The sequence below is a fragment of the Panthera onca genome, chromosome D3 (assembly GCF_046562875.1).
Source record: "Panthera onca isolate mPanOnc1 chromosome D3, mPanOnc1 haplotype 2, whole genome shotgun sequence".
Taxonomy (NCBI): domain Eukaryota; kingdom Metazoa; phylum Chordata; class Mammalia; order Carnivora; family Felidae; genus Panthera; species Panthera onca.
Window position 1 is genome coordinate 54,531,515 of NC_138350.1, and position 25,197 is coordinate 54,556,711.

Consider the following 25,197-nt stretch of genomic DNA (forward strand, 5'->3'; position numbering starts at 1 on the left):
TAAAACTTAGTTTCCTTCCCAAATGAGATGCTTTCTTTTTTTCCTTTCAACTTGGGGCACCCCTCTTTTGAGTTGAAAGTAACTGCTTCAGACGAAAGCTCAGTGATTCTGTCCTTAGAGCACCTTTAATTTTAAACCAGACCAAATAGCCCCAGCCTTCAAGGAAGAGTAATCCCCGAACACACTCAGAGCATATTTGCAGTATTATAAAAGTAAATGATTTTGAGTATATACTCCTTTGACATTAATAATGCAATTTGCTCCGAAATCTATTAAAAGCCCACAAGCCTAATTAAATATTAAAATTAAAATTGGTATTTCTTTCAGGCAATTTTCAGTGGAAGAAGAAATATGTTTTTTTTTTTTTAAAAAAAAACAAAAAATGCATTGAATTCTCACTGATACTACCAATTCAAATACACGATAATGGGAGTTTTTCCTTAAACATATTGCTTTTACGTCTATATCTACTTTGCCCCTTGCTAAAAATCCCAACTTTCACAGACATCAAAATAATTACAACTTTGCTTTAAATCACAATACACAGACAACAGCCCAAAATAATATGATTACTGAAAATAGTTTAAGGTTTTATCGTAGGCTTGCATGCTGTGGAATCAAATTATGGTTTTTGAGATCACTTGGAAAATTTCCTCTGTGTGGGGGCTATGCCAACTGCTCGTGAACACAGATAAAGTTCATGTGCATCATTTTACTTTTGATATCAGGAATTTTTCAAGTCAGTTTGCTTCACAATTATGTATTTAAACTGTTCAAAGTTAAATTTTTTAAAATAAAAATATAAAAACCAACTATGCTTTCAGAATTCTGCTTATATTCCTTTCTCCAAACTGTTCTCCCCCATTCCTGCCTCTATATACACTTTAAAAAAATTATATAAGTCCTTCTTTAATGAATATTAGCAAACTGTGGTACTTTTCACCACTTGGAGTATATATAGCTGCATATTACTCTCTTGTTTGGATGCACTCAAAATGAGTCAACGAGCCATCAATTGATAGACATTTTTACTGGTAATCCTTTTTTTCTTGCATTTATAAATAACACTACAATGAATACCCTTCTGCATATATCTTTTTGTATTTTTGCCCATATGTGTTTGAGATAAATTCCTAACAAGAGATTCCTAAAGAAATTGCTGGACTGAATGGTAAATGCATACTTAACTTTTCTAGATACTGCCAAATTCCACCCCAACTTTTTGCATTTTTACAAGCTGTGCATGAGAGTCCTCATTTCCCCCACAGCCTTGTCAAAGGAATATTGTGTAAATATTTGGATTTTTGCTAATCTTCATTTCTCTTTATTAGAAGTGACTGGGGTTGAGTAATTTTACCCATATTTAAGGGACATTTGCATGGCTTTCTTTGGGAATTGTGAGTTCACTTTCTAGCCTTATGTTGTAATATATAATTTTGGGTATTTCTTTCTTTTTAGAAGAACTCCATGTATTGGCTTATTAACCTTTTGTAGCTAACAATGTTACCAATTTATGATTTATTCTTACACATAAACACATAGTGTTTTTTTGTCATGCAAAAGTGTGTGTGTGTGTGTGTGTGTGTGTGTGTATGTGTGCATGCATTTGTGTAATGAAACTTATTTTTTCCCTGAATTTTAAGTATAGTTTAGGAAAGCACTTCCTACGACCCAGTAATAAGAAATTCACCCACGTATTTTATTCCTTTTATAGTACATATTTGCAATTCATTTTGGTATATAAGCTCAAGAAATTCCTAACAATTTACGAAGAATGAGCTGGTATGAGCTGGCCCCAGTACACCATTCAGTGCTGGTGGGGCATGGATAGCCACTGGTCGTTTCTCTGTGTTGTTTCCACATGTATGTTAGGTTTACTGTGTGTGTTTTATCAAGTAAAGTTCCTGGTGCCTCATATTTTCCAAACCAAAAACCTCTGTGAACACTGAGAAAATGTGTCATTATTCTTGATGAATAGTGCATTACAGCTTTGGGGGGAAGAATGTATAACTATTTGGTAAAAAATTTTTTTTGCTATTTCACTAGTTGAGATTTTTTTTTTTTTTTTGAGTACAATTCTCCAGTTGCGTAACTGTGCTGCCACTTTCAGAAACAGCAACAGAATAGGGAGATATCCGGGTAGGGAGGCAAATATTCTGTATTAAATGGTCTTGTTTTTAGCAGATTGGCACTGTTGCTTATCAAGGCATATTCATTTTCTTCTCTCAGATTTAGAGAATTTGCTATCCCCAAATGGACAGAAAAAGCACAATAAATAGTAAAGACTCACCACTACTGGAAGCATCATTCAGATTAAGCAGTCCCCCTCCTAGACCTCTGTAACTATGGTAACTGTAGGTCCCATTGCCGTTGATGTACAACACCTCCTGGGAGCCTGAAACAGCTGAGGTTGAGTAAGTGGCCTGGGCCGCCTCTGGTTTACACTGTTTGTCAGCTGGGGCAGATTCGTCCTGCAATGACAACAGCATTCCGTTATTTGTCAAGTCACTGTACTATTTCGCCTTGACTACGACCATCCCGTTGTTATCTACGGGTCGGCACTGAATAAGAAAAAAATATACATATATGGTCAACATCAGGTTGGCACACATGCACGTTTTCAACAACTTGGCTAAAAGGAAGTAACGATGCGAGACAGATTGGAGGTAGAGCAAAATTTGCAAGCAGTTTCCAACTGAATTTAAAATTACATGAAGAGAGTTGGTCACAATAGCCCAGAGGTGAAATCAACCTAAATGTATATTATTATCATATATATAATAATATAATATTATATACACTACGTCATTATCCTACACTATATATTATATATATATAATAATATAATATTATATACACTATGTCATTATCCTATTACATATATATTCCTCCACAGTAGAACACAGACAGGTCTTATATATTCAGCTTAAGCTTATTAAATGAGTAAAGCTTACCAGAACATTGATAAGTGAATCCATGATGTTTACCCATGGATTTTTTTTTTTTTTTTATGCATATGACTTCTCTTTTCTATAAAGAAATAGATTTTAACTACGCTTCATGGAACTGTAAGGCTTTTGGGGGGAGATGACTCAGAGTGTTCCAGAGATTGTGGGACGAGGGCACAAAGACGTGCCGTTATGCCGTGTTTGATCTACATTCATAAAATCACTGCATCTACAGCATTTTGAAAACCACCAGGCTGTGTGAAGTATTCTTTCTGTAAAGACATGTCGCCATTGAAACTCTGAAAGAAGGCAGAATATTCGATTCTTCAAAGCAATTTTGGGGTCCCTGGTAGGGGCTAGCCTCAAACAATTCCACTACTTGCATAACTTCCCAGTTTCCTGATTGAAAATTACTTGGGCAACATGATAAAATCTGAGTTCCCAGTTTGGCAAAATTGGTGGCCTTTCTGAACATCCCAGTCTATTTTTCTGTGTTTGAAAAATGACAATAAAATACACTTATAGGAGGAGTTTCTTCATGACGAGTAAAAAGAGAGAAGAGAGAAGGCATTGTCTCCACAATATTTGCTCACTGATTCTTTGTAGGATAGAATTAATTCGTATTATTAAACATGCTATTTTTAAAATTTGCCTAGTCTTTCATTATTAACTGTTATTCCAAACCACAGTAACTGCATAGAGCAGGCAGATAATTAATTCCATTAATAATCAAAACAGGCCTTGTAGGGAGTCATTTGTGTTCAAACACAGATTTGCATTATTAATGTTCTTGGCAGTCCACTATATGCTGAGAAATAAAACATATGAAAGCCTCAATAAAATCTGGTCTGCAGTATCTTTTGGGCAAAAGTTTAATATAAAGTTAATTCGTGTTTTCCTTATGAACGATTGCTGTTACTGGTTTCAAAGAAGCATAGATTTTAATGACATAAAAAAATAAATATCCCCTAGAGTCACATTTTACCTCTGTAAGCAACTTTTAATTATTAGTTCCCAAACTTCTCAAGGCTGACAGCTTGCCCCTGGGTTGCTATGAAGATTATTTTTAAAATGGGATAATATCAATATTTTATAAGACTGCATATTCAGGCATTGAAATAAATTTCATTCCTCAAAAATCAGACAAAATCCTATCCCGGCTTTTATGAGACGTATTTCAATTTTCTGTTAAAAATTCCATAAAAATAAGATCGCATCAGTGATTTAAGGACCACCAGCAGTGTACTAGATAATGCAGTGTTGCTTTGATTCAGATTTCTTTGATTAAAAATATACAACAAATTAAAGAAATGCTTATAGTAACTTCTGTAACAAGGCTTTGGCCTTATCGATAAATATAGCCTTGATGTATTGCACATTTCACAAAATATAGGCTTGTAATAGGATGTGTGATTACTTATAGATGGAAGGCAAGATTGGGAATGATTTGACATTGTCACTGTCTTTGGGAAGACTGGTTTGTACTCTTTTGTACCTTATCCTCAGAAACTGGACAGAGACAACTAGACTTTGCAGAACCTGATTGGCACTTGGGCCATATAGATTGAATTCCTTAAGTGCAGATGCCTAAGGAATTCTTTACTCAAGTAATTTAGACAGATCCTTAAAAAAAAAAGAAATTTGATTGGTTCCACTCAAATTTTTGACAATAGATTCCAAAAAACTTTGCTTGGAAAATGTTACAATGTCTTTATTATGTCTCCCAAGAATTCTACGTTTTCTTAGACTATATTTTCTACCGTCTATCATGTTTATTGTGTGTTTTCATTAAGTCTTCTCTATCTAGAGTTAGAAAATTCCAGTAAAGTGTACTGCTAGATTTAATAATTCAGATACCTTTCTTCTTTTTTGCCTTTTACCTTACATCGTTATGGCAGTTAGAAGTTGAAAGGCAATGTTGCATCGATATTGAATTACAGTTTTAGTTCATCATTGGTCAAGGAACTTGTGATCCACCTTTTTAAGGTGAAGAAGCTTGCACAGACTTCAAAGAAGCTTATCACTGCAAAATAGTAAACATATGGATAATTCAGGCATCAATTTGCCTGAGCCTTCTGCAAGATTGTTATTGGATTTCTCCTATCTTTTCATGCTCTTTGTAGTCTACATGACAGAAGCGTTTTTACTTAAGTTAAAGCTCTAAATTTATCCTTTGATTTATTAGTACTGATGGGGCAAGAAAGTACAGTTTATTTCACATATAAACTACTGGAAAACATCTCCACTTTCTAAAAGCTTCTCTTCTTCCATTTGATAGCAAGTGTTCCAGAACTAAGTACATTGCTAAGAGTTTATGGGGAAATTCATAAAAGATCTGAGAGAATTAAAGCTTCCATTAAAACTGCTTAGAAAAAAAAAGTCTGCACTTAAAGCAAATGTACTTATTATTTGAGATGATGAGAAGTGATTGACGATGCCAACAACAGACACAGACACACACACACACACACACACACACACACACACACACACACACACTCTCATATATATAGTAACACTCAGGGAGTCATTTATTTCGTTCAGTTAGGAGCATTCCATACAATCTTCTCCCCCTGTTGGCCACACAAATAATTAAGATGCCAACACAGAAGACTGTTCTTTGCAAAGATGCTCCCAAACCCACTAAGATAATAAGGAAAAATATCTTTTGACCAAATCCAAGTAGCCTAAAGATAAGATGTGAAATAAGAGAGAAGGTAGATTGTGTTTCTGACTTGAGAAACCACAACCACAGCAAGATAGCTGTTACTCAGAGTTTTATCAAACTCTTAGAATAACAGGTTATTACATTAAAAGACTCTCTTTGTAGCATTATTTACACACACACACACACACACGATTTTTTAAACAATAAAGATTTGAGAACTATTGGCTTAAATATAAAACACAAAATAAATATAGTCCCCAACCCAGTAAACATAGATATATGGTTGGCAAGAATGGCAAGAATTACATCGCAAAGTAATCTACTCTAAAATTCTTCCTAATGGCCATAAAGTTTTATTACCAAAATAAACGTACAGACTTAGCATTTAAAAATTTCAACTTTGGGGCACCTGGGAGGTTTAGTTGGTTAAGTGTCTGACTCTTGATTTTGGCTCTGGTCATGATCTCACAGTTCATGGGATTGAGCCCTACATCGGGCTCTGTGCTGATAGCCTAGAGCCTTCTAGGGATTCTCTCTCTCTCCCTCTCTCTCTGCCCTTCCCCCTGCTTCCATGCACATATACCCTCTGACAAACATCAAAAGAATCTCAACTTTACATGTAACAGTCTGCCATTTAATTATTGACCCAAAAAATCATATTAAAAAATATCTTTTTCTATAGGTTTCTAACACTCAACTTTGGTTTCCTTTGTTAATATGACCATAATGAAATGTAAAAGTAATGTTCCTTTGAGGTAGTAAAATTGGACAGCAGATACAAATGTTTTGGTCACTGATTTTTTTTTGAGAGAGAGAGAGGTGGAGAGGAGAGAGACAGAGAGAGAGATTCCCAAGCAGGCTCCAAGTGCAGAGCCCCATGCGGGGCTTGAACCCATGAACCTTGAGATCATGACCTGAGCTGAAGTCAGACGCTTAACCGACTGAGCCACCCAGGTGCCCTGGTCATTGATTTTATATGCATATTATATTAATTTTGGCCCTCAGAAAAATCAATTTTAACAAAGCAATACCAAATTGGCATCTTAAATGTTAACTTTTAATATATTTTGGGAATAAAAATGTATTTTCCTAATCATATGATATTTTTGTTTCTCCTGAGATATTTTTCCTCCTGAGTTTTTAAAATATTTTAAAAAACTACATTTATAACAACTCAAAACATCTTTAAAACTATACCTTTATTTGCAATTTTGGCTCTACTGATTAAAAAGAAAAAAAAACTTTCTTAAATTATTTTTTTCTTAATCCCCTTTAACCTAATATTCTCTTTTGGTAAGATAGTTGCAATGCTCTACCTGGTGATACCATGGCAGGCATGGTTTCAGATATTACCAATGTAACTGTCATACTCAAATTCTTACTTCTAATATTGGCCTTCTCTCTGAGGCTCATGCCTGAACAACTGGAAATGCAGGCATAGCAGATTTAATATCTTGAACTTAAATTTATGTTTTCTTTCCTCCAGATATCTCCTGCCAACATTTTTAATTAAGAAACAAAACAAGACCTGTTCTATCACCAATGAATGTATCTTGTTCTGTTAATGCATCACACCAAGATTTATTTTTTCTCCTACACTAGGCTTCTCTCAGTCAAACAACACCCATGTCCTCGTGGCTCCATTTTGGAAAGGACCCTCATTGGCATACATCTGAGAAACCCTCACTGAGAATACACAGTTCAGAGCCCCATAGTCTCTCCTTTGGGCTAATGTGATAACCTCCTGACCAGTGCTTTCCCCTTGACATCTTGTCCACATCTTCTCAAACCTATCTTTTGAAATCATTTATCATGTTGAATTCTCTTTCAAGAGTTTGAGATTTCTTTCTTCTTGGAGAACAAAACCCAGAGCTGCTGGCATCCAAAGCTCTTCAGAGTTTGAGAACAATCCTGGCAGCCACATTTTCTGTCACTTTCTCTGATAACACTCCATACTCTGGTCATAACTTAAAGTGGCAAAAAAAAAAAAAAAAAAAAAAAAAAAGCAGGGAAATATTCTGAGTCATCTAAATGTGCCATTGGGCACCAATACATAGGAATTTTCCAATAATTAATTTTTTCAGAGAATCAGCTCCGGTTTCATTGATCTGTCATATGATTTTGTTTTTTAGTTTCCATATCTTTTATTTATGCTCTAATATTTATTACTTCCTTACTTCTGCTGGTTTTAGGTTTTATTTGAATATTTTATATCTGATGATGGTTTGTCATTTAATTTTTAATATTGTTCGCAAAACTTTAAGGTATGTATCTAATGTTGAAGAGCAAACAAAATTTTTTTCTTAAAAGACTTATTTTAAAGTTTCTTGGGGTGCCTGGGTGGCTCAGTCAAGTGGCCAACTTTGGTTCAGGTCATGATCTCACTGTTAGTGAGTTCGAGCCCTGCGTCAGGCTCTGTACTGACAGCTCAGAGCCTGGAGCCTGCTTTGGATTCTGTGTCTCCCTGTCTCTCTCTGTCTCATGCTCTGTCTCTGTCTCTCAGAAAAACTGAATAAAGGTTAAAAAAAATTAAGTTTACTTTTTGTGTGAAATCAGAAAGTGTTATATGAATAAATCAGGCTTCGCTATGGCTTTCATCAAACTAATGGAGAAAGATAGTATTTCCTTCTTCATAGTCTAACCTAAATTCCAGAGTAACAAAATATTTTTTCTCCTTAAATCTCTAATAATATCCCCCAGCCACCATTAAACAAAAGAAACAAGACTATTTATCTGAAATTCTTGTACCTCTTCTGTATACAATTATCTTTATGAAAAAAAATGCAAGAATAACAAATACAGACTAAAAGATATCATAGGAGAGAACAAAGACTTCAAATGTACATAAATGAGCTCTTCAGTCCTCAGGTTGCTATAGACCAAAAGACCTTGAACCAAATATCCTACAGAAGATGGGAAATTCAAAGTGTCAAGACAATTATATTCAAACAATTAAAATTTCCCTCAAAGCAAAGACCTAAACATGATGGCTATGTCAAAACCTCTAGCTATAAAAACATTATAGCTATCATAAAAATTCAGAATATTATAGCTTTAACCAAATTTAGAACAAGTATTTTTAGTATTAAACTTTGAGAAGCACAGTGACGCCTGGGTGGCTCAGTTGGTTAAGCTGAGTCCAACTTCGGCTCAGGTCATGATCTCACAGTCTGTGAGTTCGAGCCCCGCGTCGTGCTCTGTGCTGACAGCTCAGAGCCTGGAGCCTGCTTCGGATTCTGTGTCTCCCTCTCTCTCTGACCCTCCCCCATTCATGCTCTGTCTCTCTCGGTCTCAAAAATAAACAAACATTAAAAAAAAATTTAAAGTTTGGGAAGCACAATAGAAGCATTAAGATTTTTTTTAGAGCAGTTAACCATTAGCTACTACATAAGAATCCTATTGACATAACGGTATCACAAGATTAAGGCTAAATCTGCACACTGGCCACCTAGGGTATGATGCTGGGCAGCCTGAAGAGGTATGTTATTTTATCTACAATGTAATCAAATCTGTGATCCATAAAGGGGCTTCATAAAGGGATTTAATTAGATTTTGGCAGTTATCAATTCTGATATTTATTTTATTTTATCCATATAGAATATCCATATATTATTGGCTAATGCTGAAATAAACTAATAGGTATTAATACTGTTGTGATTAACGTTTTAGAACAAATTAAAATAATGTGTGTCACGTTCAAAGACAAGAGAAACAAATTTTCTTTTCATTTCCGTGGGTATCAGTTTTTCTAAAATACACGACTAAGCTGCAATTTATGTTAAAACTGTGTTTTAACACAGTTTTATGTTATGTTGAAACTTTAGATTCCTTCTCACAAATGGCTACATAAACATAAGTCAACAAAACTCAGGCTAAGAACTTTAAAACGGAGCCCTCACATACTATTTATTTATCCCGGATGTCAGTTACCCAAAATCCTCTCAGTATGGTCCTGGGAGTTTTCATCATTGGCTTAAGAAAATTAGACTGAACTAGAAAGCAGAGATATGAAAAATACAATTAAAGTTAAAAACAACAACAACAAGTGGCCATGGCAGATAATTTTCATCTTTCCACATTTCTTTTTGAGCAAACAGAGAAACTTGACTAATGATGCTATTTCCACACTGATGTTGCGAGGTAATCCCAGATGATTTCAAAATTAGAAACAGGCGTGCCAGCATGGTTGCCTGAGCAGAATGAAGAACAATCCCTTCCTAACGTCACTCTACATGATGGATTCCTTCATAGCTACTTTTGTCAAACATTACATTCAATCATATAGTAAACAGAATTCCATCCAAATTGTGTACCTTGAAGGAGCCACATAATTGAGATGTTAACACCTACACGTTGGAATAAAAGCTTACAGGTTATTCTAATTTGATTTCATCTGGGTGTACAAATTACCCACCCATTTGGATATTTTAAGTGTATTAATTATGAAATAGTCAAACTAAAGTAATTAGAAAAGCCATCAAAATGGTGATGCCTGAATCACCGAGTCATAATGCTTTTATATTAGTGTGAAATTAACTTTTAAAGGGAACATGCATGAGATAACATGAAATGAACTGAAAATAACCTAGTGATAAATTTAACATGCAGTGCTTATGCCTGACTATGTATGGGTATGTGTATACATAAACAAAACACTATGTTTTTTTGTTAATGTTCCTCTCCCGGATAGCACTACTTCTGTCACTTGTCACTTAGTTATGTAACGTGCGCTGATGTACCATGTTGACTGTGAGTGTAGGGTATATAGTAAGAAAAGAAATAGCACCATTGGCATATTTCTTCATACATCAGGTTTAAAGTTTACAATTTTATTTACATCTATGATGAAAAACTGATTTGTTGTTCAAGAAGTGATTAATTTTTAGGAGTGCTCTAACTTCTCAAAAATATACACAAGTAAATCCACTAATGTTCTTGGCGGCTGTGTATTTGTTGCAGTGGTATTATCTTCCTTAAGATATTGGCTTATGTTATCCTTCTCCATAATAAATTTTGGTAGAAACGGTATAACTAAGCTTCTCCTTTTCTTCCATTTTGCTTCTCTTTGAGTCTGCTATTTTCTATGCATAATTTTCCTTGAAGATCTCAGCTGTGTTTATCCCTTCATCTATCCCTTCTATACCAAAGACCCCTAAATCTCAATCTGTAGTTAAGACCTTTTCCCGAGTCATTTTCAACTACTCACTGGACACAAATACCTGAATACCCCGCATGTGCTTCCTAATCAGTACGTCAAAATTGTACACTTTCTTCTCATACTTTCACGTCTCCATCCATAATTTGCTCTGCCTCCTGAATTTTGGATTTCTGTTAATGATACCTTCATCCAGTCTCCTGAGCTAGAGATCGGTGCCATATTGAATAGGCCCTGTTTTTATTATCTCATATGTACAACACAGGATGAATTCTCATATAATTATTTAAAACAATGTTCTATTGAATGTCTTATTTGCTAGGCTACACATCCAGCTAGGTGCTGAAGATAGATCATCAGATAAAATAGGCAGAATCCCTGCCCTCAAGGGACCTATTGAGGTAGGGGAGGAGGAAGAGAGTAGGCAAGAGGAAGAAATGAAAACTATAATATGTAATAAGTTCAGACAGTGGTAACCATGAATAATGAAAGAAAACATGGTGATGTAAAAGAATAATTGGAGATGGGTGTCCAAGAGGGAAGGCCTTTCTGAAAGAAGTACATAAGCCAAAAGGTAAAACTGATAGAAAAGAGGCAGTCATATGAAGATACGGGGGACGTGTGTGTGTCCGCATATGAACATTACACACAAATCATTCTACACTTGACATGAGACATTCTTCACATCCAAAGATTTCTATGATCCCTGGGTTTTGTTTCATTATTGCACAGAAGCATTCACATTGCTTAGACTAGAACTTGCGTCCTAACAAAATATTTAAACACACATTTTTGCTACTGAATTGAATATTCTTATTTCCTCCACTTCAGATGCACTCTCTAGAACCAGTGTTAACCAGTATGAAGTTAGTTCGCTGGGCTTCTTGCTCTCTGGATGCTAGGATTTGGTCAACGGGAAGCCCTAACATGCTTCAGAGGTTGAGAAATGACAGGGCGTGGGTTTTTATCCCCCTGGCAGCCTTTTCTGACCTGCCATGCTGTGGCGTGTCTGTGTTCCTCTGTGGCTGAATCTGGAGCCTGTGAAACAGCCGCTCTCCCAGGGCTTTAGTCTGGTTCTGCTAGCAGTTCCCTTCCATTGCTTCTCCACGCTTCTCTCACTTGCCAGCCCCAGATGATGCTTCATCATCTTCTTCTTCATTTCCTTAGGCCATCTTATGCCTACGTACATAGTCCTATTACTAAATAGTCTTTAATTACTCTTTTCACTGTGCTCTCTCTCCCCTGCTGGGACCCAGAATGACACAGTGCTGTTCACTACTGACCCAACCACTGAACAATGAGTATACGTTCTTCTCTAGATTTTTATTCCCTTGATATTCATTTCTTTTTTCCTTTGGCATTCTTCGTATTCCAAGCCGCTATTTCTAATTGGCAAGTATTCTAAGGCACTAGTACTCATTTTCCCCAAATTCTCTAACACAGAATAAACCCCTCAGAACATTTTCCATATCATCAAATCCATCTGGTGCCCCACCAGTTCTGTATTTCCCCTGGACACCTGTCTGCTGGAACTGTTTATCTTCTTACTCTAATCTACAAAGATTACTCTCCAAGGCTTGCTCCATAGTGTCATTTCAGACATTCTTCTATCCCCCTCTATTTTGGAGCTCCTCTTCTTAGATTCAGTGACTTCTTCCTTGGTTTATATTCTTGTTTCAGTGGAGAATATTTTCCAATAACTTTGTGAGGAAGACTATTAGAAGATATATACCAGAAAATTATTTTAAAGTATTTTTACTCTGATATTTGGTTGCTTATTTTGCTGGATATAGAACGGTCTTCAGAATTTTGTCGGTTTTACTCCCATATATTTTAGCGTTGAGGACAGTTTTTCCTGGGTGATGTCCTTTGGCTTTCTAATTTTTTGTATGTGCCCTTTTTTCTCCCTGAGTATTTAAGATTTTCTTTTCATATCATGACTTCTGAAAAATTCATGATAATGTGATTAACTCAGATCTTGGCTTGCATTTACTGTCCTGATAATTTATGGGCTCTTTCATTCTGGTAATGTGTGTTATTTAGTTCTGAATTTTTTAAAAATAATTTCTTCATATTTTCTCTTTCTCTTGACTCTAATTAGCCAGGTGTTGGCTGTCCTAGAATGATCATCCTTTTTAAAAACTTTTCTCCATGGGGCACCTGAGTGGCTCAGTCGCTTAAGCATCCGACTCTTGATTTTGGCTCAGGTCATGATCTTATGGTTCACGGGTTCGAGCCCCATATCAGGCTCCACGCTGACAGCGCAGAGCCTGCTTGGGATTCTCTGTCTCCCTCTCTCTGCCTCTCTCTCTCTCAAAAATAAACAAACATTAAAAAACTTTCTCCTTGGGGTGACTGGGTGGCTCAGTTGGTTAAGTGTCCAACCTCGGCTCAGGTCATGATCTCACAGTTCATGAGTTCGAGCCCCACGTCAGGCTCTGTGCTGACAGCTCAGAGCCTGGAGTCTGCTTCAGATTCTGTGTCTCTGTCTCTCTTTGCCCCTCCCCTGCTCATTCTCTCTCTCTCAAAAATAAATAAATGTTAAAAACAAAACAAAAATTTTCTCCTTAATTTTCCATTCTATGTCTATTATTTTAAAGTTTCTGAGTAATTTCCCAAATGGTCTTCCAATCCTTAAAGAACCTTTGACTATCATATATATTTTTTCATATTCTACGTGTTTGATTTTGTTTATTGCTCTTTTTCGTGCATTCATTTCTTATTTCAAGGAAAAACCTTTTTTAAAAAAAAATCTCTCTGAGGATATAGATTATGTTTGCTTCAAAAATTTCTTCTGTTCTTTGCTTTGCTTCTGAACTTTGAGTGCCAGGATTCATATAGTTCTATTCCTCTCTGGATCCTCAATTTTTGAGAGAAGATTCCAAGTTTCCTGAAAGGAGAAAATTATTAGGCTTCCTCTGTTCTTGGAGCTAAAATGTGAAAAGGCCTGTAGCAGAGATATATAACCTTCAGGATGAAGAATTTATTCTGCCCATTTTCAGTATATTGTTCCTGCTGTTATACCTAGCTTGCCTGGGCTTAGAGCCTTCCTTCTGCTTCTATTTCTCTACAGAATACACCACTCATCTTCTACTGGGGTGGTCAGAGGCAGAGATCCCCTAGAATTTGGGAAGGGTCTTTTTCTTCTGTGCAACATCCTCTTCTGGTTTAGGAACAATCTGCTCTCCTTCAGCAAGCATCATCTCACTGTGGCACGGAGAGCTCATGTAGGGTTAATCCGACCAGGAACCAGCCCTGTAAGTTCTGTGTCTCATCTTTTGGGGCTTTGTCACCTGGATGTGCTCAATGACCAGAGAATCTACATCTAAACCCTGAAAGTTCAGCATTACTCTCTGCATTTTTAAGCACGTGCAGTAAAAATTCAGCACTCTTTTTGGGCCACGGACCCTGTGTCCAGCCCCACTGTTTGCCTGGGCACACGTACCAACTCCACCGTTGTAGTGACGGAATGGCACACAGTGCTTCTGTAAAGTGACACCCTATGGATACTTGGTGGCTTTTCAGATATGCATACCCTTGATGGCCTGGGCAGGCTTCGTGTGTGTTCTTAAAGTGAACACGAAGATTTGAACCTCTTGATTTGCATGATTTTGTTGGGTTTTCTGGGTCAAGTGAATTAGCAAGCCGTTTTCAGAGATCACCTCAGGCTGCTCAGGGGAAGAGGGGATTCAGTGGCTTCTTGCTGGTATATCCCTACCATCATCTGCATGTCAGATTTCCATTTTCCAAAGTTGAGATAAAATCTCTCATCCTTGCCTGAATGCTCCCTCATTCTGTATCTCCTTTAGTATTCAACTCTTTATATTCACTTACAATAATTTTAGTGGGGTTTTGGAAGGAAGCAGAGATAAAGCAAAAATTTAATTTGCCATGCCAAAAGACATGTACACCTTCAAACTTTAATATATCTAAGATTACAGGTAGGAAAACTTTGGGAAGTAATGCAGTATGTTTAGGATTTGGATAGATACATTAAGTATATCTTTTAATCTCAGATTCTTGTCATTTGAAATGGTCTTAATACATCAGATGGCAAACTCTACCTGGAAGTTTTCTTTGATAGAAAAGGAAAACTTAAAATATGTGAATAGAAAGACCACACTGTCTCTATACAAAGGCAGTAAGTCATTAAAGTTGAAAAATATTTTAAAATACTTGTTAAAATGGGTAACAACCAACTCACACCTAAACTTACCACACTTTCTTTGTGAAAAAAACTTAAAAATGCAGATCATGGTGATTTTCTAGACAAAGAACAAAGCATATGACAAAATAAAGCAGAGTAGGCTGAAAGATAGCACCATGAGGACAGTTCATATCTTAACAGAATGACCACATCCAAAGACAGATGAATGCACTGGAATAGCTAGAAGAGAGGTTTTTAGAAGGCATGCCATGAATTTTTGCCCTAAGCCTACGCCATTTGATATTTAAACTGAGACACGTTAAGTATATTGATAGAATACTGAATAATTTGGGTAATAACGAGAAACGGATGCAGGATGTGAAGAAGGAGGGGGAAGTCTAAACAATATGCAAAATCAACAGCAACAGGCTTTGGACAGTTTCGTTACAGGCTGATATTTCATACGATGAACTCAACAGGGCTGAAAGTGTATCCTTACCCTTAAGTCTAAACTACTACCTCTACACACAAAGCGAGGAAGAAATGTTGTAACATTAGGACCTCTGGAAAAATGTACAGTTATAACTAACTTAAAACATTTGTTAAAATATCGAGGACACACAATGTGCAAGACACTGCACACTGTTGTAACGAATGATACAGAATGATTGCCTGCTTCCCATGAACTTACACATGAGCAGGTGAAACAGGTTAAGACTGTAGATTAATTGTAAATGATTTAAATATAACAAAAGAGATTATTTTTAGATTGCATATAATAAGGGACCTAATGTACAGATGAATTAGACAAAAATTATCTAATGCCATCTTAAGCTGTATTAATAAAAGTACATAAATCCCAGAATGCTGAGCTGCCTGCATTTAATTATTCCTTAAAGAATGACAAAGAGAGAGAGAGGAGAGAGAGATAAATATATTACCAGGTAATATTTATTGAGCATTTACTATATGCCAGGAACTGTGCTAATGGACTGTCATATTATCTTAATCCACATAACATACCAATGAGTTATATATTATTAAATTCTCATTTTACACATTGGAAAAACAGAGGCACAAAGGCTTCAAAGTGGCTTATCCAAGTTTACACAGAGGTAAGTACTGAAACCGAGATCTAAACAGAGGCACTCTGACTCCAGAGCTCGCACTGTGCTGAGCAAGTCAAACCTTCCTGACTGGTAGGCACACTGGGAGCCATCATGAGCTGAACCTGTCTAGGCAAGACAAACCAGGTTGCTGGAAGATTCTCAAAACTTTATAATGAACTTAAAGGAACAGGAGGTGTTTAACTAGAGAAGAAAAAGAATAATATCCATTTGTTCACTCACCGGGGAATCCTCTTTCACAGACTTAGGCTGTCAAATACTGCTGGAAACTCTTTTATGGGTGGCAGAAAAATGGTACCCAAAGCAGATCTTACACACTCAGTGTTCCACAGTTTAAGTTAATTTTGTTAGGCAATTAAGGCACAAAAGGCAAAAAAGAAATATAGCTAGCTATATCATTTTAATATTCCATGCTTATATATTTGAATGTGAAACAATGACAGTAAAATGAGAAATTTTTCAAATAAAAATATTCTATTTTTATCTCTTTACTTAATCAACAGTACTTACTCTGACGGGTACTAAACATCAAGATGTATTTTGGTATGCCTAGTGCTAAACATATTTTTATGTATGTTTTCACATGTTTATAGGCAAACACTCAAACTTGTTTTTTAATCTTTTAAAATTTGCTAACTGCCCTAAACTATAGCTTCAAGGACAAACAACATTCGATTATTAAGGAAGGAGTGTTTTAATTCTAAAATGGCCCTTAAAATAAAATTAAGTGAAGTGAAAAATAATGGAACCGCACAAGGATATTTCATCAGAAATTCAGCATTATCTTCACTTCATAATTTCCCTTTGATGGGATTTGCTGTTTGTTTTAACCCAGGCACTGTGCAGGAGGCTGGATTTGCTGATAAGCAGTTTTTTCATTACAGAACCAAATCAGCAAGGTGATTAATACTTTTTAATTTCAGAAGCCTAAATTATGCAAATGAACTACAACTTTCTTTCCTCCTCCTCCTCCTCGTCCTCTCTCCTTTGTGGGCCCTTCCTTGCAAAGGGAAGATAGGATATAGTGCTGTGTACCAACCGGTGAACGGCAGGTAAGAATGCTCCATTTCCGGTCAGCAGCTCATCCAGACTTGCAGAAAAATGGTGCCCAGCCCTCACCCTTTTTGTCTCCTGCTGTGTTTGGGTGAACAAAAGGGTGCAGTTCTATCTGTCCTGTGGAACCCATCTAAATAAGGTCTATTAATCTTCTTACAGCTTTTTGAGTCCTGTAGAAGAAAATGCTGTATAGGTATTTAACAACACCACTACCTAAAAAACAGGATGATCCTCTCGAACTCTATAGAAGGCTAATTAGAAATGTGAGCCTCATTCTCATATGAGGTCTTTTGGGAGTTGCTTAATGAAGGCTGCCTCTCTCATTCTTACCATGGCTTCATAGTTTTTCATGAGCTGTGCGCTTTCAAGATGATTAATCCCAGGAATCCTTCATTTTAAATGGCTTAATTTAGTTATTTGTCTGCTTTATAAATGTCTTATAACTCTAGCCTAAGGACTCTGGCCCCATTTTTAAAACTAAACATGTCTTTGCTGCGGCCAAACATAAATAATGTATTTACTTATTTGGGGACCCAGAGGCTTATCTTCCTGAATAACTGACTAGGAACAACAAGCAACTCAGTTCAAAATGAATACAGATAGATTTATTTGGGGTGGGGGAAAAAAACCTGCCTAATTGTTTCCCCTTCATGTTTTGCACCAAGCAAGGCTGCTGGTTTCAAGTAGCTCACAGAAATCACACAGCTAGAATTTTAAAAAGGAAGTAAACTTTCAGGCGCTTGGGTGGCTCAGTTGGTTAAAGCGTCCGACTCTTGGTTTCGGCTCAGGTCATGATCTCAGATTTAGTGAGTTTGAGCCCCACATCAGACTCTGTGCTGACAATGTGGAGCCTGCTTGGGATTCTCTCTCTCTCTCTCTCTCTCTCTCTCTCTCTCTTAAAATAAATAAATAAACTTTAAAAATAAAAAGGAACTAAACCTTAATTCAGTGATTCGTTAAGACAAGGTTGATAACTCAGCTTGAGTTTAATTTATATTAGTATATTCTTACTGATATGTGCATTATTTCTCATACCAGCCAGTATCCCCACCAGGGTGAACCCACATATTCTTCCATGCTAAAATACAGAAAAAGAGAAGAACCAAATCTGAATAGTTTTCTTTTTCCTATTCTTTTAACGCTCTTTCTATTCTACTATCGAAATGTGTAGAGGAGATAGTATTTACGCACATGTGTAAGTTGGAATGGGTAAGACATCTAAAGACTATTTTACTTCTCATCCTAATTATTTTTTAGAGGATTATCAAAGCTTTAATTTTTACAGCAACAATGTTGGCACATATGTGTGGGTGATAAAAGACTCAGCTAATATGAGGTCAATCAAAAGTCTTTGGAGACTTTTATTATCATAGATGGCACACCAGACTGCCTCATGGTACCCAAAAAATTACATCAACGAGAGAGGGGGTCCGATTATAGGACAGTGGGAAGTTGTGGGGCCAGTGGTAAATCCAAGAGCACATGGCGCCCTGAAGAAAGTTCAAATGCAAACATTTTCCAGCAGTGGCTAGGGCAAAATCGTCACTTCTGTGCTCTGCTAACTATTTGCCACCCTCCTACATGCTTTTGATGCCTACCTAGGTTTACTGTACTGAGAAATGATTCAATTCATTTTAATTTGTATTTCTTTTCAGAATTGTCGGAGCAGTGTGCTCCTGACTTGTTGAAGCAAGTCACGTGTCACAGCGTAGGGGGATGCTGAATTATTCCTGGGAATACTTTTGAGACGTCATGAGCGTGTCCGGTTGAACCGGGCCCTGTGCTCACAGCCACAGCCCAGCCCTGGGTTCCTGGTTTGTGCTTCGTGGACAGAGGCTTCTAAGCTACTCGATACAAGAGCATCCAGCACATCTGAGGTTCGAAGAACACAGGGCCCCGACAGGTTACAAAGACAGAGACCAGATCCTTTCCTCCTCCTGAGGGGGGTTGCTCAGAAAGGGATTAAATAAAGGAATTTGAGGCCAGTCTCCCTGATGTTTACCCCTCAGTTCTGCACAGGAGAGAGTCAGGGCTGGTAGTGTGCTTGCCTCCACACTAAGATACATATAACTTGTCAGAACCTGCCTTAAGTGGGTACTTCTATAAAAAATCACTGTCAAATTTTCTACTGTGCTTTCAGTATTCATTGAAGACCAACAAAGTAAATAAGAAACAAAAGAGAGCAATACATTTATGCATTAATTTTAGTTTGATTTTTAGACCAGAATATACACATTTAAGCTTGGTCAGCGCTTTACAGCTAATGAACGGACTGTACTTTTTAAGAGACAGCTCATTAATAATTGGTTTCCTTCTCATCATTAAGAAGCACTTATTATTCGTCTAATTATAGATGGCCTTGATTACGGATGCATACATGATACGTATGTATGAATCACTTTGTCGGTAAAGCAGAAAAAACATTTAAATATACATATTCCCATCTTATACTTAACAATTATTACAACTAAGCAAAATACTTAGGAAAAACACAAGACTGAATTTTTTTTTTAAAAAGGACAGATTTTCTGGGTGTGGGAATGTTAAGTATGTAAAGTACTTTTATGGGTTTGACAATAGCAACAGAATGGAGTATATGCAGTTGCTACATTCATGAAAGAGTAAAGCACGTATCAATGGGCAATAGGACTATCTTCACCTTCCTTTTGAATTTTACTTCCAATGTTTATACTCTTCATACCTCTCAGTGATGTAGATTATTAGCATTTCTTCATATTTTGATATACAATTTTATTTGGGGGGCACCTGGATGGCTCGTTGGTTAAATGTCCAGCTTCGGCTCAGGTCATGATCTCATAGTTCGTGAGTTCGAGCCCCGCGTCAGGCTCTGTGCTGACAGCTCAGAGCCTGGAGCCTGCTTTGGATTCTATGTCTGTCTGTCTGTCTCTCTCTCTCTCTCTCTCTCTCTCTCTCTCCCTCTCTCTGCCCATCCCCTGCTTGCACTCTGCCTCTCTCAAAAATAAATATCAAAAATAATTTCTTAAATAAAAATTAAAAAAAATAATTTTGTTTAAGAGTTTACCTATTTTATCTGTAGTGCATGTGTCTGTGGGGGAGAGAGAGAATATCTATGCCTGTCTCCTGATTTAAAAAAAAAGTAGTGTTTATTTATTTTTGAGAGAGAGACAGAGCGCGAGCAGGGGAGGAGCAGAGAGAGAAGGAGACACAGAATCTGAAGCAGGCTCCAGGCTCTGAGCCGTCAGCACAGAGACTGATGCAGCGCTCAAACCCATGAACCATGAGATCCTGACCTGAGCTGAAGTCAGATGCTTAACTGACTGAGCCACCCAGGTGCCCCATATGCCTATCTCCTGATAACAAAACTCCTATAATTTTAAAAAACAAACAAGTGGAAATATTAGTCCTACCTCAAATCTTTAAGTGAAACTCAAAGATAGTTTATACATTTTTCCTCATTTAAATAGCACTGGAGGTAGTTACCTATTTTGCATTTACAGATACACTGTAAATTCTATGCCTTCAAAAGTTCTGTTGGTAAATTCTTATTAGGTATACTATCACCTCATGGACATAAAGCCATACACACATTCTTCAAAAACTTGAATGCAAAAATTGGAGTTAGCCCATGTTGTGGGTTGAATTTGCTAAGAAAAAGGAGTTGGCAGTTGATTTGGAAAATTTTCTAGAGAGCATGCTTTGAAAAAAGGGTGTGGCTGGACAACCCTATGCTAAAGATTTTGACTGTGACACAGAAGTCCAATCAACCATCTCAGCAGAGGCTAGGGATAGAGATGAGATCATCCAGGAACGGCATGCAAAGAACCTTCATGTCAAATAACATTATTCACCTCTGACAAATGTTTCAAGAATGTTATGCCAGCAGAAAAACTGCAAGCCTGAACAGGGATGGAATGAGAAAGAGGATTTGTACGACACAGGAAAGACACAAGGATCAGACAGACAGGGTGGAGTTGACTGAGGCCAGCCTACCAAACTTCCTTGGGCTAAGATGGGGCACCTCCAAGCAGGTGGGCCAGGAGCCTGGAGCTGCTGCCTGGGAGGGGAGGGGGGACAAGGATGACAGAGAAGGACACCACACACGGCTCTTCTCAGGCCTCGAAATCGAATGGCACTTAGCCTGCTGGGTTTCGGACTTGCTCAGGGTCTGTAACCCTGTTTTCCTTTACCATTTCTCCCTCTAGGGACAGGAACGTCTATCCTACGCCTGTCCCATCATTGTATTTTGGAAGCATCTAACTTGTTTTCCAGGTTTCTCAGGTCTGCAGGTGGAGAGGAGTTTTGCCCGAGGATGGACCATACTCAGTCTCACTCATACCAGATTTAGATGATTTAGAAGGTTTAAGACTTTTTGAGTTGATTATATTTAGGGGGGGTTTCGGATTCAAGACTGATAATGGAATGAGTTAAGACTTCTCATGAAGTTGCAAATAGTGACTGCATTTTTCAAGTGGAAAAGACATGAATTTGGTGAAGAGGGCAGGGAGTGGACTCTTACAGGTTGAACTGTGCCCCCGCCCCAAAACATATGTTGAAGTCCTAACCCCTCATACATGCCAGTGTGACCTCATTTGAAAATAGGATCTTTGAAGATGTAATCTAGTTGAGACTATACTGAATTAGGGTAGGACCTAATCCAGTGTGACTGGTGTCTTTAAGAGAAAAGAATAGATACAAACACCGAGGAAAGATGGGACAAATGAAGATGAAGTGATGGCTCACAAGACAAGCCAAGGGATGCCTGGGGTTATCAGAAGCTGGAAGATGAAAGGGGAGATTCTCTTGTAGAGGCTTTGGAGGGAACGTGGCCCCTATAATACCTTGATTTTGGACTTCCAGCCTCCAGAGATGCGAGAACATAAATTTCTGTTGATTTAAGCCACCAAGTTAGTGGAACTTTGGGATGGCAGCCCTAGGAAACTAGCACAACCCACTGTAGTGAATATTGTTCTTCTCTGGCTTTTCAGCATTTATCTCCCCCCTCTCCCTTTCGGTTACTGTGTCTGACTTTTCCCCTCCCACTCTTATTCCATGTGCTCTGCAGAGCTGACTGCACTCATGGATCCAAAACTGAGCATGTGATCTACGCATTCTTCTGCTCTCTGGGCCTCAGCATGTACTTTAGGGAGGAATGGTAATCCAATCTTAGCCAGTGGGGAAGATGGAAAACTGGAGCTGCTGCTGCCGTTCTGCTACCACGAGGGATAACCTGTCTGAGAATAGAAACAGCAAAGATGGAGCAGAGCCAAGAGATCTCAGGGAGAATCCTATTCACCTACAAGACAATCAACCCCGTATAAAGCCGGCCTTGTTGCGAGAACTTTTGGTTGCCTGAGCTTATCAATTCCGTTTTGCTCACCCTCTCTATGACTAAATTTTCTACCACTGTGAAGTAAGAGATTTCTGGGTGTTAGATCTCCTAGTTGTTGGCACTGTCCTCCTTCAGTTCCTTTCAACAGTCACTGAATGCCAGGATCACGCTCTCCTGGGCCACTTCTCAACCTGAAAACGAAGTTAAGCTTTTGGTCTGATGTTTCACTGAGTACTTAATGAATTCAATGCTTTGAAAATTCCTAATTCAGGTTATCTCCGTTAAAAAAAAAAAGTTCATTAGGTTTCCTCATCTCTAAATGTGTACCACCTTGGATGCTTTTCACACCTAGGACTTACTTAGTCTTGCAGGTTGTGTCTGCACGGTAGAGACCCTCAATCAGTTGTATGTGTCTCAGTGACCTCAGAGAACAGACAAATGTTGCTTAACTTTCTCCCGGAGGGGAAGAGTACTGAAGAGCCTCTCTCTTCCTACTAAAATGCGTGGATTTGGATTAGATCAGATAGATTTCCAACTTCCCTGCCCTAAGGTGAATATACTGTATGTTTTAAATACATTCTTAAAGGTAAGTTCATCATACTAATAAACTATATTTCAGTGCTCACATATCCTGTATCCACACAGATTGTGCTTCCAAGCTTTTTTGGAAAACTCCCAATTTCCAACTTGATTCATGACAGAGACAAAATGCAATTTTGACGCCAAGTCTTCCATTTAGTTTATATTCTTTTTAGTTTATTATGCATCCATTCTTTTGTAATTCCTGAAGTTCTGGTTTGAAATTACTATGGAGTCAAAATATTATAATAATTTTTCTCAAGCTTTAAGCAAAACCAAAATGTTACCGTTCAGATTACGTATTTTTGTAACTTTACTTGTGTTTTCATCAGGTCAAATTGAGTGAAAATTTAAATTTTTCCAATTTCTCCTAAATATATGCTGATTGATAAAAAGAAAAAAAAACACCCTCATCGTTGTGGTTCTACTAATTTTTTTTTATTCTTTCCTATATCTATTTTATAATTACATAAGGCCATGGTTTAGAAAATATTTAGAGATTTTTTTAAGGCCATGGTTTAGAATATATAGGTTCTCTGTTGCTCATGCATAGGATCAGGATTTTTATTCTTAATGTTTTAGGCAGAATCATCCAAGATTATCACACATCTTACTTATCATTGGAAAGAAATCATATTGTTGCTGAAAATTATGTAATTGTCAATAGTTCATCTGAGCATTTAGAGATTATGGATGCATTAATAATTGTAACTATAAAATACGGTTGTCTAGTGATACAGAACTTAATGTTACTATTAAGACTTCAGTTTTAGAAAGACGTGTCCACATTTAATACCAAATCTAGCCTACTAAACCAAAAGTAACATTTTCAAAACTCAAATGAGTACCCCACTAACAATCCCAAAGCCTTTTTTTTTTTTTATAAAAACCTATTGACAGATACCCTCTCCTTTATGTAGATATATTTACATGGGTACACATCTTTTTATACATAACTGTAAGTCGCTATCTTTCATGTCTAAGACAGAGATAAAGGCGTGCATGCATGTATTTGTGAGTAATTGAAGAGTAAATAAGGACAAAACTTGCTAAGTATAGACACAGCATATATAGCTTTAAAAAAAAAAAGGCTACATCCAGTTTAGCATCCAAGCCTTTGTTAGCAACACTTTGAAATACCTTCTCCCCAAGGAACAGCACCCTAGATACGTGGTGTCAACTTATGGGGGATGGTGCTACCATTCATCCCAAAGGCCTGTGGTTGTCATTGCCTTTAAACATGGACTCCTTAAGTCTTGAGTCCTTAAAAATTAGACAAGCACCAGATAAAGGAAGAAGATGGCCACCACTAAGGAATGCTTGATATCCTTGTATATGCATGTTCTAATGTGTTCCATTTAGGGGGGAACTTCCTCCAGAGCCTGCAACAGCATGTGTATCGAGCTGCTCTATTCAGCCTGCTGCTATGACAACCATCAGGGGCAAACGTCAGGTCATCTCCCAGAATCTGTCTCTCCCTATAACTGCTTTGTCAGAAACCCAATAGCTGCCTTCTTTTTCTCACCAAACAGTTAAAAGCAACAGGGGGCATGGAAATAAATGTTGAGACATTCTTTATCCTCTCCCCAGTTTACAGGTTTGGTTCCTGTCATATATTTTTGATTTTCCCCATTTGGTGCTGACATTGTATACTGGGCTGTTAGACAACGTTTCAAATGATAGTATTAATTCCAATGATTACCACTCTATCAGGCTACGTATTACCATTGTTGGGCCTGAGCGAAGTTCTATTGTGTGGCAGGCATCTCATCAACAGGCTCTTTCCTTCCCTAAAACTGAACTTTTTGCCCTGCTACATCAAGCCACATGTGGATATTGAGTGCATAACCTCATCCCAGTATATAACTAGGCAGATCTCTGAGGCTCAAAATGATGAAAAGCCAAAGCCGTTTTAATCCTACAGAGCGATACATAATTGAAGAGTCAATATTCCAAAAGACATCTGGAGGCCATGCCAGTGTTAGCCGGGTATTTAATCAAGCAGTACAATATGTTGGGCGGATAGTTGTTGCTACCTAGAGAAGAGGAAAAGGACTTAGTTTCCTGGGCTGATCTGATCCTGGAGGTGCTTCTTCAAACCAATGCACTTTGAGATGGGAACCAATAAGGACAGGTGTGGAGCTGGCCCTGACGAGGAGCCTGAGCAAAGGCACTCGGGTGGAAAGAATTACGGTGTCTTCAAAGG

The 25,197-nt window shown here is 37.5% G+C and overlaps 1 protein-coding gene across 9 annotated transcripts in view; it reads right to left on the reverse strand.

The window, feature by feature from the left end:
- Positions 1 to 25,197, reverse strand: part of NOL4 (nucleolar protein 4) — a 429,971-nt gene that overhangs the window by 68,223 nt on the left and 336,551 nt on the right. For all 9 annotated transcript variants that reach the window (XR_009604343.2, XM_060613572.3, XM_060613571.3 and 6 more), the window contains one exon: positions 2,291 to 2,471. Coding sequence is in view for 8 of the 9 variants with exons in the window: in XM_060613572.3 (XP_060469555.1) it covers positions 2,291 to 2,471 (181 nt within the window). In the remaining variant the exon portion in view is untranslated. The remainder of the gene's footprint in view (positions 1 to 2,290; positions 2,472 to 25,197) is intronic.